A 14,585-nucleotide genomic window follows, 5' to 3' on the forward strand; every position below is an offset into this window, starting at 1 on the left:
TCTAGTAGGAATTGTAGAAGATGGATTCCAATTTAATTCTGTGTGTGTGCGCTGATATAGATGCTGTTACTTCAAACTCTGGATTCCATTGGAGAAAGGAATATTTCTGGCAGTTCTGTAGTCACTTAAAATCTGGGCCCTCAATAGTCAGAACTGTGCTCTGAACTTAGAGATTTTCACTCCAACTTTTTATGTCTCTGAGCTGGAAAAATTTAACCACGACTGGGTTTCTTGACCATCCTTTTGCCCCTTAAATGCACCACCTGGGTGGTCCTGACTGTCCCCAAGGCCAAGGCAGAGAAGTGCGCCACCTTGTACTGGGTCCTTGCTCAGTTCTTGAGCCTGGTCTTCCCTTTGCTTAAACTTTGCAGCCTTGAGCAGCTTCTTCAGGGGGGTTCATCGAGGAAGCGGAGCAGGGCTTCCTGTCTGAAAGCTGACAGGTAATTCCTGTCTGCACATGCGGCTGTCTCCTAAAATAACAAAAGAAAATTACCAGAGACTGTCTTTCTTGGTACAGCACCTCGTTTACTTGCTCTGGGAAAATCCCTTCAGCCTTGGGGTGACATCGGCTAACTGGTGTGGGGTATCGAAAAGGAAGTGCAGACATTTCCTGGGGAACTAAGGGCAGCGCCGGTTAGAGGGGTGGCTTTTAAAGCGTCAGCCCCTTGAGGGTGGGAGCACTGTCTTGTTCCCAGTTCAGTCCCCAGGGCCTGATGACAACAAGTGGGTCCTTGCTCAGTGTATCCTTGTAGAAGGAGTGGATGGCAGGTGCCTTTCATCTGGTCCACGTTAGAGGGGCTGAATGAAGTGCCACAGTGCCTGGGTGACAAGCTCATTCAGTCCACAGGTATTTTATTTGTGCCCCTTGGGCCACTTTCTGTCTCTGAGAACATAAGCGGGGGAGTCTCTTAAAGGATGTCATGGATCCTACACAGAAACTGGTAAAAAAGCAAGGTAGACAGACAAGTGTTTTACAACTTCAGACTGGGGAGGAACATCACAGTGGAGAGCAATGGGCAAGAGGAACTGATGTGCTAAAGGGGGGCTAGAGGGAGCCCCCGCCGCATTGATTGCCAGTGCGGTGGCGTGGCATCGTGACGGCATCCGTCTGCCTGCATCCAGGGCTCTCAAACTTGAGTGGTCATCAAAATCGCCTGGACGGGCTTCCCTGGTGGCGCAGTGGTTAAGAATCCACCTGCCAATGCAGGGGACACGGGTTCGAGCCCTGGTCCGGGAGGATCCCACATGCAGCGGAGCAACTAAGCCCGTGAGCCACAACTACTGAGCCTGTGCCCTAGAGCCCGCGAACCACAACTACTGAGCCCACGTGCCACAACTACTGAGCCCACGTGCCACAACTACTGAAGTCTGTGCGCCTAGCGCCCGTGCTCTGCAGCAAGAGAAGCCACCACAATGAGAAGCACATGCACCGCAACTAAGAGCAGCCCCGGCTCGCCACAACTAGAGAAAGCCCGCGCGCAGCAACGAAGACCCAACACAGCCAAAAAAAACAACAACAAAAAATCTCCTGGACGGCTGATTGAAACACAGGATGCTGGACACCCCTCCCCGCCACCGCCCCCAGTTGCTGATTCAGTTGGTCTGGGGTGGGGCCTGAGGATGGGCATCTCTCACTGATGCTCCCCGCTGTTGCTGAGTTAGGGACCCACTTTGAGAACCGCCGGCCTAGGATTCAGCAGTTGGTAAACTTTTTCTGTTAAGGGCCAAGAGTGAATGTTCCAGGCGTTTGAGCTACGTAAGATTTCAGTCACATATTCTTTGTTGCTTTTCACAGCCCTTTAAGCATGTACAGACCATTCTTGGTCATAAAGAAACTGGGGAGGAAGGATGGCCTAGGAAGGCAGGGTGTGGTTTACTGACTCCTGGGCTGGCTTATCCCTAGATTATTCCTCCTCTGCCACGTAGCTGGCTGACCTTTGCCAAGTTAATCTCCCTGTGTCCTTGTTTTTTCATCTATAAAACAGATATGATAGTATTAATAGTTCTTACCGTATAGGGCTCTTTCAAGAATTCAATGAACTAAGGCACAGACAGCATCTATCACAGTGCCTGGGACATGACTAGAATTTATTTATCATTTACTATCAGCAGAGGTACCACCAGGTGCTGATGCCTCTGTTGATAGGCGAGGAAACGAGTGAGAGAGGAAGACCAACACAGATCCTCTACACTGCAGACGCTGAAAGCTAATTGTCCCAGGATCCCATTGTCATTTCTTCTTAGGCTGCTTAGGAAGAAGAATCCTTTGATCTGAAACATAGGCACACTCTGAATACGTCCTGGGTTAGTTCCTCGTAGGAGGTCATGCTCAGCCTTTGCTTAAAAAACGGTGCCATTTGTTGTCCAGCCCGTGCTGGTACCAGGTAGGATCTGGCTGCATTCGTATCGAAACGATGGCTTTTAACCTCGCATTTTGTCCCATGGTGTGAGTGAAAATGAGAACCACAGAAAAGCAGGCCATCGTGTGCCCCGCATTTCCTGTGCTGAAGTGTGCAAGTGAGGAGTGCGGTGCAGCTTTCACTCGTGGTAGCTAGCACGGAAAGATGGCTGGGTACCCCTGGCATAGCCTCTCTGTGCTGGCGCCTAGGGCGAGGCCACCTGGTGGCCCCGAGGCATTCAGCTCAGCTGTGGACACTGCTACTGAAAGCTGGCCGTGCTTAAGTAATACGGGGGGCTCTCTCCCCTTTCCTTGTCTGATTACCCGCCGGGGGCATCCACTTTCTGGCTCACCTCTCCAGCTGCGGGCTCTAATCCCTGCTAGAGCACATAATGATGACTTTGTAAGTTCAAGTTTCAGAGGCACAGAAGTGCCCGGTGGTGATAGGACTCCACCCTCCACTTGGGTTTTTGCTGACATTCAGTGAAATCTCCTTCCATCTCCTCCCCACCTTGCAGAACAAGCTTCCTGTTTTGAACTTGGTCCAGACTGGAACAGCCCCGCTACACCTGTGAACACGTGCAGGCACACATTTCCCCCCTCCGTATTTGTACAGCTTTTCGTCACCCAGCCAGATTTCCCCTCTCCGTTTACAGATCCCGAATCATAACATAAGATAGGGAACTGGCGGATTAAGAAAAAAGGAAGTTCACATTTTAGAGCTATTTGGGTGAAAACAAGGCTCTGGTTTATTTCACTGTGTTTTGCCACAACGACTCTGCTAACTTTCCCCCTTCTTCACAGCAGGATGGAAACGAGGAAAGGAAATCGGCTGACGCAGGAGCCCGAGTGAGACGAAGAAACCCACAAGCCCAGCCTACACCATGAACTTGTGTCTCCTTTCCACACTGTAAGAGCCCAGGGCAGGTGAAGTTGCCGGAGAGCAATGGCTCTCTTTACTCCGTGGAAGCTGTCCTCTCAGAAGCTGGGCTTTTTCCTCGTGACTTTTGGCTTTATCTGGGGTATGATGCTCTTGCATTTTACCATCCAGCAGAGGACTCAGCCCGAGAGCAGCTCCATGCTTCGGGAACAGATCCTGGACCTCAGCAAGAGGTACATCAAGGCGCTGGCAGAAGAAAACAGAAATGTGGTGGACGGGCCCTACGCGGGGGTCATGACAGCTTACGGTAAGCGCTGCAGTGCCGGGGCGCCTCCGTTGAGCGTGGCTTTGCCTTCAAGGGACCCCAGAGGCTCTCAGACTTGGTCATGGATTGAGTATATCCCTCGCCACTACCTTCATGGCGATAAACTGCACACACAGGGACGCTTTTAGAAAGTTAAAGCTACGCCCTTTGGGAGATTCTGACCTCTTGTACACGCTGACACTTTAGCGCCAGGAGCAGTGGGGCTTCCCGGTTAGCGCTCTGTTGGTTGTATCTGCAGCTGCCTCCTCCTCCTTGCTGGACGGCATGATCTCATCTGGGGGCATGACCAGGGAATGCAGAAAAATCTTCTCATTATCGTTCCCTAAACAAACCTTAATTAGGGCTGGTGGGGGTGAGGTAAGGAGGGTGGGGAAGAATGTTCTACGGCCGCCAAGAAACTCAGAGCCGAACGCGTGCCTCCCTCTGGCCAGTAATGCAGGGACATCAGGGCTTACGTGCTGACTGATAGCTTTAACCTTTGGCTTCCTCAGAGTTTACCGCTGTTGTGTCTTGCTCTTGTGTCCGGTTGCCCTCGCTTTGAAAGAAATCTTTCTGTACTCGTTGCTTTTTTTGTCAGGTGCTTGAAATCCGTTTTGAAATGAGGTTGAGTGAAAAAAAATACACATATGGAGTATTACTTATTTTTCTTTCAGCAAAAGTTAGGCTTAATATAGAAAAGTTGGAAGCTGTAGACAAGCAAAAAAAAAAAAATCAAGAAGAAAAAGGAAAATCACATATAGATCTACTACTGTAGAAAGTGATCACAATTAACATCTCAGTGTCTATCTTTCTGCTATATATGTGTATACACACATAATATATATATACACACAAACATATGTATATATATGTTTGTGTAAATAAAATATTTACAAAAACATACACACACAAATACAAAACGAAAATTGCAAATGAAATTTGGATCAGACTGTATTTTGGAGAATCCAAGTCCCAGCCCTCCTGTGGTCACCGAGTATTGGAGTGGACTTGATCCACAGAAGATGACCTCGGTTACTGTGCAGTGACAGTTCTGGTCATTGAATGGAGACTTCAGTGGCCTCAGGGTTTGAGATCTGAGGTATACTATAAATCAGATAGAAGAGTGGAGCTGGGCGAAGTGGGAAAGTTCGATGTTCTACTTTGTGACCCATTCAAGGTCTTTGAAGTATGTAGGTCAAATGATGATTCCTGAAAATGTGTAGCCACAGGTTGAAGCTTGAGTTTAAACATAGGAAATCATGCTCAATGTTACATATACATTTTTTCTTTTCAAAAGGATCCAGGAAACTTGGTTATTTTTAAATTATATATATATATATATAATTAATTAATTTAATTTTATAAATATATAGATATAAAAATTATATACATATATATATTTTTTTTGGTAAGGAGGAAATGGTTGCTTTTAACATACAATGTGGACATTCTTTTTCAGTGCCTACTATTTGAATGATCACACAGTCTGCTTTTAATCTATTCCTTCAAGATTTGTAAGGCACTGGTTTTTAATATGTCTAAATAAAATGTCACCTTTTTCGATCTAATGGATCAAAAAATGAGACTTCTTTGAGAGCTGACCTTGAAAAACAGCTAGGTAGTTTTTCAGAGGGTGCGTTTTAAATTACTCATTGACTTCGATCTTCTGTAATAATTCCCAAATATTATAGGTAAACTGCCAGAAAAAGACAAAGCAAATTGTCATCGTTGGTGTTACCAGTGGGTTACAAGTAAATGTCACAAGTGAAACAGATGCCGTTTTTCAGTTTCTGGTTCAGTGCATTCCACGTTACACATTTGGAGGCAAAGAGGTCTAGTCCTGTAGTAACTTCCTCCTTCTGTTTATCTCAGTCTCTCTCAAACCTTTACCGTGGGAAGTAAGAAGCCACATGAATGGTAAATTTATAGACTTTATTTTTTCTAGTTGTTTCGACCGGTTTTATTTCTTGTGTACTGCTAAGCATCTCACAGGGTGGGTTTCCTCCACACCCTAAAGAGCAATGATCTGGTGGTGTTAGCTTTTCAGCCTGACCGAGACAGTATGTTTTTTAGAAAGATATCAAAAACCCCAGAGTAGTCTGTTAGAATATGAACCACTGTATATGCTTGTAATCATAGGACTTTGGAGCTCAGAGAAACTACAGAAATTTATTTCAACTTCCTCCGTTTACAGACGAACCTTAGCAAAATAATAATTCTCCTCAAAAACAACAAAGAAACAACCAAACGGCCCCATCGGCAAGTCTAACGTATTTTTCTCTTTCATCTAATCAACTCGACATGCCAATCAAAGTGGTCTTTGGAGCTGAGTTTCGGGAATTTAATTGGACTGTGCATTAGTGCTTGAGGTTTGGGGATCGTCATGCGAGGAAATCTTACCCAGACATAGGTTCTCATCTCAGCACTATTGATGTTTGGAGCCGGATAATTCTGTGTGTGGGGGACTGCTTGTACCTTGTAGGACGTTTAGCGGCATCTCTGGTGTCTCTACCCACTAGATGCCAGTAGCATCAAAAACGTCTCCGGGCTTGGGGGGCAAAACTTCCCTCCTCCCCACCTTGGAGAACCACTGCACGAAGCCTGGAAACAGCAAACCCCATCTAACAGCATCTTCTTATGGGAAGTCCTTAAGCAGATAACTGGACTTTATTGTTTAAGATTTGCCAGGCTAGTTCTCCCTGGTTCTCAGCTCTGGGTATCAACAACTGGGATTGAGCCAGATGGTATAGTCCAGAGCCAGTCCTGGAAAGCTGGAGAGCCGTTCTGATGATGTGTGCTTCCCCTGAAATCCATCACTAGCAGTCGTGGGCGTGTCAATTGCCAGGCAGCGCTGGTGGGTGCCGTTATGTGTCAGATGGAGGTATGGAGACTGCCGGATGTACAGTGGTTTAGCTGGGCTGGTGGAGTGGGGATGAGGATGCGTGAGCCATTGGTTTGCAGTCTCTTTTTTCTGCCACAGATGCAGCCCAGGTACAGAGCACTGCCTGGATGTCTGCTGTGGAACAGTGAAGAGCTAACCCTCTGTGGCTGGGACCTGTGTCTGGTTTGAATGAATCCAGTTAATAGACCAAAAAAAAAAAAAAAAAAACCTCTTCCTTCTCCCATCCCATATTGGTATAATCAGAGGCTCTTAATGTGCTATAAATTTGTCTTAAGTAGCTAGCTGTGGCAGGTGTTTGAAGAATCGTAGTAGCTGATTTTAGTTTAAAATTCCTGACTTGAGATGCTAGAGCAGAAGTGTTCCGCAAACCATGACCTGTGGGTCATATTTGGAGCTCTGCCTGTCTGTGTAAATAAAGTTTCATTGAAACACAAACACTGCCATTTGTTTATAACAACTGTAATGACAGAGAAACGTGACAGTACCAGTATTTATTTCACATAACGTCTAAAGTGTGCTGACTCTATCTTTCAGTAGTCTCCATAGTTCATTCTAAAACACTCGTGCAATCGTGTCCCTCCTTGACTCAACAATTTCCCAGGACTCCCATGGCCTTGGGCCGGATCCTCCTGTTTTCATATGGGTTTGGAACCCAGCACCCCGTTGTTTATGTGTTGTCTGTGGCTGCTTTTGTGCTACAATCCCAGAGCTGGGTAGTTGCTGCGGAGAGTGCAAAGCCTAAGATGTTTACTGTCTGGTCCTTTGCCAAAAATGTTTGTCAGTCTCTGACATGCAGCTGCTGTTGGTTGTTCGTTTGACTAGTCCTTAAACAACAGTAGAAGAACTTTCAAATGGCATCCCCCCCCTCCTCCATCCTCGTTCTGGTGATTTGAAGAGAGACTTCTGACTTTCTTTTGGGATATGGTCATTCAGAAGTAGTGCCTGGAAGATAGCCCGGGCAGCCCGTGTGAAACAGTCGCAGCATTCATTCCTGGGGTCTGGAGGGCGTTTCTGGGTGCTTCTCTGTCACTGGGGAGAGGAGCATGTGGAGCCAGAGCCGTCTGTAGCTCAGCCTCTGCTGCATCTCCCAGGCCCGCGTGGCAGGGCCATGCCTGTCTGTGATTTCTCGGGAGTTGCGTCACGAATGGTGTCACTCGCCGAGTCAATGCTGTGCTTGTTTCTAGGGTGAATTGATCTCTGTCTCCGATGGCCTGACCCAAATTCTGATGCCCAGTGATCACCTCTTATCTAACAGGCCAGGCCTGGTCCACTTGTGTTCTCAAAGTAGCAGGAATAGAAATCTAGGGTGATGAGAGACACCCCTCCCCCACCCAGGGGTACATCCACACCTTATTAACCTTGACTCTTCTCACCTACTTGATTCTCTGGGCGCTGGGACGCTCTGCCCTGGAGTGGTCACCAGCTCAGGCTGAAGCAGCTATGAGCCCTCAGCTTCTCTGCCAGCCCCCCACCCATATTCTGTTTCCCTGCTGCCTGCTTCCCCCTTGGCCTCCAGGTCTGTACACCTGCTCTGCCTTACCTCCTGTCTCCTGGTTCCCTGAGCTCCTTGGGCCTAGACTGTCCCCGGGATTGGCTCTTATCCTTCCAGCCTGGCACTTCGGGCGATGTCTGTGCCATGGGCTGGTGTCTGTCAGTGCTGTCGATGTTTTGTGTGCGCAGCTGGGGAAAGACTGACAGGGTCCCTGCTCTCACGGAGGCTGCACTCATTTGGGGGGAGAAATGATAAACAAGAGAATGACAGATAGCAGTAAATTCCAGGAAGAAAAATGACCCAGGGAGATGGGATTTTTTAAAAAGTACTTGAGGAGCTACTTTGGAGGAGAAGGTCAAAGAAGGCCTCTCCCAGGAGGTGTCTTTTATTTTTTATTTACTTTATTTATTTTTGGCTGCGTCGGGTCTTTGTTGCTGCACGCGGGCTTTTCTCTAGTTGCGGCGAGCGGGGGCTACTCTTCGTTGCGATGCGCGGGCTTCTCATTGCGGTGGCTTCTCTTGTTGCGGAGCACGGGCTCTAGGCGTGTGGGCTCAGTAGTTGTGGCTCGCGGACCCTGGAGTGCAGGCTCAGTAGTTGTGGCGTGCAGTTTTAGCTGCTCCGCGGCTTGTGGGATCTTCCCGGACCAGGGCTCGAACCCGTGTCCCCTGCACTGGCAGGTGGATTCTTAACCACTGCGCCAGCAGGGAAGCCCAGGAGGTGTGTTTTAGCCCAAGTGATGCCGAGGAGCTGCCGGGTGGGGTGGGAGGCGGGAGGTTGAGGTGAAGCGGGGTGTGTGCCAGGTCCTAAGGCCTCACACGCACTCCAAGAGCAGAGCAGAGGCTGCTGCAGCTGGAACAAGGTGAGCACAGGGCAGCATGGCTGGTGCTGATGTGGGAGGATCAGGAAGAGGGCGTGGGTACCGAGGCCCTGAAGGCTGTGGTCTCAGTGTGATGGAAGCGGGGGAGGGGATGAGGAAGACGAATGCTCTTGCAAGGGAGCCTGGTCCGGCTTGCCCCTGCCTGGCGCCGGCCGTGACCCTGACCTGTTGTCCACTGTCACCTCCACAGGGAGGTCAAGAGGAAGGAAGTTCTTTCTGTTTCCTTAAGGACACAGGGGTGGAGAATCAGGGGGGAGTTTTTGGTTGCTGGCGAGGGGGCAGTGGAGCGGTAACGGCTTTGGGCTTCTGTGGCCCTTGTCGGCCTGGCGATGTCCATTTCCAAGACATAAACACCGTTTAGGGTTTGTTCAAAAGTTGGTTCAAAAGCCAGTGGGGGGCCCCTCACTGTCATGCTGGCGTGGCTGCCTGAGACTGCTCCAGAAATGTAGCCCCCATCCTGCGTGGCAGACCTAGGTAACGATCTGAGAGTCGGACAAGAGCTTGTCCGTGTGTTTCATTCCACCTCTCCTATGAAAAAGAAGAAAACACTTAACGTTGGCTAAGCCTGTGAAGGTTTATTGTTTAAAGTTTTTCTTTTTGCCTCTGTTCCTCCAGATCTGATCAAGGGACTGTTTTTTGGAGGGCTGGGTGATGTGGAAAACCACCATCGCCTAAGCAGAAGTTCTCTGCCCTTGAGGGAAATACACTGTTCTTGGAGCGCAACAGGGGAAAAAAGAGCTGGGCGCTTTCTGTGGTGTGTCTCAGGAGGTTACTTGGTTACCCTACAGTGACGTGGCTGGTGTGATTCCGGAAAGGGCTCTCTGCTTTCCAAAGCTTAGATCTAAAAACGGGCCTCTTTGGGGCTTGGGGCTTTTCCAGTGATCCTGCGGTAGAAGACCAGCCCACCCAGCATCCCCATCAGAGCCAGGCCAAGTTCACGGGCACGCCCAGCCCAGTTTGGATGTCTGAGGAGGACCTCGGGTGTGTGTGAGACAGGAGTGCAATCAGAATCTGTGTCTCCGGGAGGAAATGGAGGCTCTCGCTTGTACCCCCTTTTGTCCTCAAGCCCTTTCCTTGCACGCCATACCACTGCTTCCGGTCCTGGTGGGAGGAGGGGATACAGGTGTAAAGGGATTTGCCTCAGAGTCCTGCCCTGACGTAGGTCCCTCATCTTCCCTGTAGCTCCTCCCCTTCCCAGCCGCGTCCTGGCGCTCTTTCTGCCAGAACTGCTTGGGCAGAGCTCACGGCCACCCTGAAGAGCTGGCCACCCTCCTCATGCTGCCTGGCAGTGCAGCTGTCTTCTGGGACCAGCTTTTGGAGGATGGCTGGGCATCTTCCTGCCTCTGAGCTCTGCATTTGCCGTTCCCTCCGCCTGCATGCCCTTCCTCCAGAGAGATCCCTCCCTCCTCTCCTTCGGGTCCCTATCAGAAGTAGGGCCGCACCTCTACTTCATTCTCATTCTTCATGACGCTTAAACTACCTGTCATGACTCAGTCACTGTCTTATCGTCTCTCTCCCCCATTAGAATGTAAGCCCCCAGAGAGCAGGGAGTCCTGCCTCTTTTGTTCCCTGCTGTGCCCCAGGGCCTTAGCACGTGCCTGGCACGTAGTAGGAACCATGAGTGAATAGCAGCAGTGTCCCTTCCACCCTGACTCTGTCTAGTACAGTTACAGCTGAGGCTAATTTGAAAATCCCAGTGGGAACTTGCTGGCGGTCCAGTGGTTAGGGCTCTGCGCTTCCACTGCAAGGGGCTCAGGTTCGATCCCTGGTCGGGGAACTAAGATCCTGCAAGCCGAGGGGTGCGGCCAAAAAAAAACAAAAAGAAAATCACAGTAACACAGTAATGTTTTTAGTGAGACAGGAAACAAGAAGAGATTCCCTATGGACTTGGTGTCCAGGCAGCTCCAAGTAGCTATTATGCACGATCCTGACTTGGGAACCGTTGTTTCTTCTGGAAAGCAGCTGGCGCGTGTTTAGTTGTGGCTTGTGGAAGGTCTCCTTACTAGATGTGTGACCTTGGGCAAGTCACTGATGTTTTAAAAGACTGCCTCCTCTTTTGTCCAAGAGAGGATATAATATCACTGACCTCATAGGCTTGTTGACCTCATAGGATTGCATGTGACCGAGCTTATCAAAGCACTTAGATTAGTAACATGCGTTCGTTATTATGAGTTATCGCTAACCCTGGCCTACCCGGACCCGCAGTAGTTACCACCCAACCAGAATTGTCCATGTAGAGCTGACATTGTTTATTCATTTGAACACGGGGCTTCAGGAACCTGTTTATGTAGCGGTTTTTAGGGTTTACAGGGGACGGGGCCCGACCAGACAGGAGAAGAAATAAGCTGTGAACTGGAGGAAGGCAGGCTTGCCACCCCCTGCTAATTAAACAAGATGCCCGAGGCTTGTCCACCAGCATCCCCTGGGCTGCTGTGACAGCACCGATGCTGGGCTCCACCCCAGCCAGGGCTGAGACCTGCTGCTCTGAACTCGAGGCGGAGGTGCTGTGTCTCTTCCCTGGGTCCCTTCCCAAAGGTGTGTTAGCTCCACGGAGTGACTTCGGCATCCTAGAAACGGGACATGTGGTTGTCATCGTCTTCCTGTTCAGAAGATAAAGCTTTTCCTTTGTGGTGTGGGGTAAGTGGGGCGTGGCCGAGCTCCCTTCGTCTCTGAAGTGGGCACCACTGGGGCCCGGTTTCTGGCGTGGGTGGTGAGCAGGGAGGGCTGTGCTACGGCTGCCCTTCCCCGACAGGGAAGATGCCCTGGAGTCAGTGGGGGCGACGGGTGACGGTGGACTTGACCTTTCAGAGCCTGAGTCCTTTCCTGCACAGAGGGCTACGTTGGCTTGAGTCCTATTCCACGCAGCTGGCGAAGTGTTCGGAAAATGGAGAGAACAGCCCAAGAACTCCATTCTGGATGTTTACAAATTCCGTAAAGCAGCTACTCTCCTCCGCAGGCCTAGATAGGATTCTGTCTCGGATTCTGCTGCCTTAGAAGTTCCTTGAAATACTAGTGACCCTTCCCCCAGCACAGGAATAGCATTCACTTCGAGGTACAAGTTCAAGTCAAAGCTTAATTCCGTACCGCTAACCCCGGAGAGCACGGCAGTCAGTGATACCGAGCCTCTGAGCTGCTCTTTCACTGGGTGATGATTGTTCCCTTGGTGACCTGGACGGCCTGTGACAGCTGCAGGGGGAAGGGCATATTTGTGAGTTTAGGAGCCGGTGAGTCGTCCACCGGGGGGCTTGAAGAACCCAGCTGAGATGAGGCAGTGAGGGTCGGTGACTGAGATGCTTCTTGGGAGGGGGGAGGGGACATCAGGGCCAGTATCCTTGAGTTCCGAGGGTAGAATACACAGTACTGATTGCATTTTCAGGTAGCATTTCGTGCCTTTGTGATTGTAAGAGTGATGTGAACGTTTATAGAAAATACAGAGCTTCTGGAATATGAGGCTGTCGAAAACCTGGGACCCTCCAGGCACTTTTCCTGGGCTGGCTTCTTTTCTCTCCCCATGTGAAAGGAAAAAACAATTCATTTGCAATTCCAGCAGCTGTTTGAGTCACTGTTTTAAAGCTGTTCAACACACGATAAAAGACACTGTCCATAAAACACACAAGGGCAGAGATGATCCCAAGCTCAGCTTTGCATTCTTACAAATAAAGAATAAGAGATAAAATACTCTTTACCCCCAAACCAGATAAATTTGATTTCTCTCCATCCTTTATTTAAATGCAGATATATATGTGTGTATGCTTATTTTTAAAAACTGGAATATTTTACGTAGAGCTTTTTGAACTCATCTTTGTTTTATTTCCCCATCCATTTAATTTTTTTAATGGCCATACACTTCTCCTTTTTTCATCCAACCATTCAATAAACATTTATTGAGCTCCTGAGGTCAATAGCTTGTGGCAGTAAACAGAGATGACAGAGCACACCTGCTCTCTGCCCTATCTGGCCTCCAATCTAGCGATTTATTCCATTTTAGGAATAGATGGACACCATGTAGTGTAACCGTTTTGTTGGGTATTTGGGTAGTGTCCACTGCTTATCTATAATAAATAGCACTGTCCTCTTTTATAACTAACACTGTCTCGAGTGTCCTTGTCCATAATGAATGGACTGTATTTTGGTCATTACTCTAACCGTATTATCTTTCTGTGGAAAGGTCACTTTAAAATTAATTTTCAAACATGTAACTGATGCAACTTGACATTCCTGGCAGTCAGTGGGGATGAGAGGTTGGGGTTAATTCTTTTTTCATTAGCACCTTCCTTTCTCGTTAGCGCCCTGTCTTTTGCTGGCTTCTCTGGAGCAGCAAGTGAATCTGCTCTGTGGTCCTGCTGTTCGAGCTCTGCTCTGGGCTGGGGGGCCGGGAAACACGGCCATGGTAGAGAAGGATTTGCATTCGGAACAAGCACAGATGTAAATGATCTCTGGCAGTTCCGCCGTAAGTCCTTGCTTATTGCCCAGTTGGTTCTGTGCCAGTGAATCGTGGCGGCTGCATCTTAAATGTAGTTCCCGATTGTGTGTGCCCAGAATCCTTGACATGCAGGTTCTGCAAGTTCCGATTGAGCAGCTTGAGGATGGGACCTGGTACCTCTGACTCCACAGCCAAGCCTGATGGGACAGCAGGCTGGAGAACCAGTGCTTTGGGAAGCGTGTCCCAGGGGGAATGGGGTGGGACCAGCCTTGAGGCACTGGCCTCAAGCACTGGCCTTTCTCAGTTGACTTGCTGATCTGGGCAATCAGGGTTTACCTACCACCCAGTCTCACAGTTTTAGCTGATAGACTTATAAACTGACAGATCTTTTTCCACCAGCAGGACCCCCTTTCTACTGATATTTCATCTCCTTGGACTCCAGCTACGGGGGAAGGTGTAGCTGGCAGTGATATCTCCTTGACTGTCCTGCTCAAGGATGTGGCAGCAATTTCCAGCCCCTCTTATCGTTAATGTCATGGCTTTCAGGAAATGAAAATTTACAGAAGCTGCCAGAGCACCTGTTCTGAGATTGTGTTGATCTCACCCTTTATCAGAGAACTCCTGGCATGATAGAAACGAAAGCTTCCTTTCCCCAGAGGGACATTTTAAATGTTTTCACCTACTTTGATCTCATCTTTATCACGTACAGTAAGTTTTCGGAATGCAGAATTGCAGTAGTAATGTTGGGATTAAATTTTTATTACTGAGGCTTTGAAGCACAAACAAAATTTTAAAAGCCCGTTAGTAATTGGGAATTGTAATCCTGCTGAGGATACAGTTTATGGCTGTAATAACTATAAAACACAATGATAAATATGCAAATATTATACTAGAATTTGGAGGAATGTTTTCACATTCATTTCTTTATTAAACTATATAGAAATTATTCTTGGGTGTTCAGTCTTATCAAATATATGGGTTAACATTAAGACGAAAACATACAAAAATACTCTGGTATTAGTTTAAAATTGCAATAAAACTCTTAACAATTTTTGCAGGTTTAGCTGTGAAATACAAAGGTGAGAAACAATTTCATCACTTAGAAAGGTATAGTTTATTAAGCCTTCTTTGTGGGAAGACTAAATGTAGTTCATTTAGTTGTTGGTTCATTTATTCATTCACTTATTCATTTAGGTAACACACACTTACTGATTACTGTAATGTGTCAGGCACTGTGCCAGTTGGTAAGGATACAAAGATAGGCTTGGGATCATCTTTGCCCTTGTGTGTTTTATTGACACAGTATCTT

At 48.3% G+C, this 14,585-nt stretch overlaps 1 protein-coding gene across 5 annotated transcripts in view; it reads left to right on the top strand.

Moving 5' to 3' along the window:
* The window catches only part of MGAT5 (alpha-1,6-mannosylglycoprotein 6-beta-N-acetylglucosaminyltransferase), a 357,980-nt gene that overhangs the window by 132,672 nt on the left and 210,723 nt on the right, over positions 1–14,585 (top strand). For 3 of the 5 annotated variants that reach the window (XM_036858870.1, XM_036858869.1, XM_036858873.1), the window contains one exon: positions 3,203–3,585. In XM_036858870.1, coding sequence (XP_036714765.1) covers positions 3,345–3,585 — 241 coding nt within the window. In that variant the 5' untranslated portion in view covers positions 3,203–3,344. The remainder of the gene's footprint in view (positions 1–3,202; positions 3,586–14,585) is intronic. The other 2 variants (XM_036858871.1, XM_036858872.1) reach the window with 1 other exon arrangement.

This window comes from Balaenoptera musculus, chromosome 7, assembly GCF_009873245.2.
Source record: "Balaenoptera musculus isolate JJ_BM4_2016_0621 chromosome 7, mBalMus1.pri.v3, whole genome shotgun sequence".
Taxonomy (NCBI): Eukaryota; Metazoa; Chordata; class Mammalia; order Artiodactyla; family Balaenopteridae; genus Balaenoptera; species Balaenoptera musculus.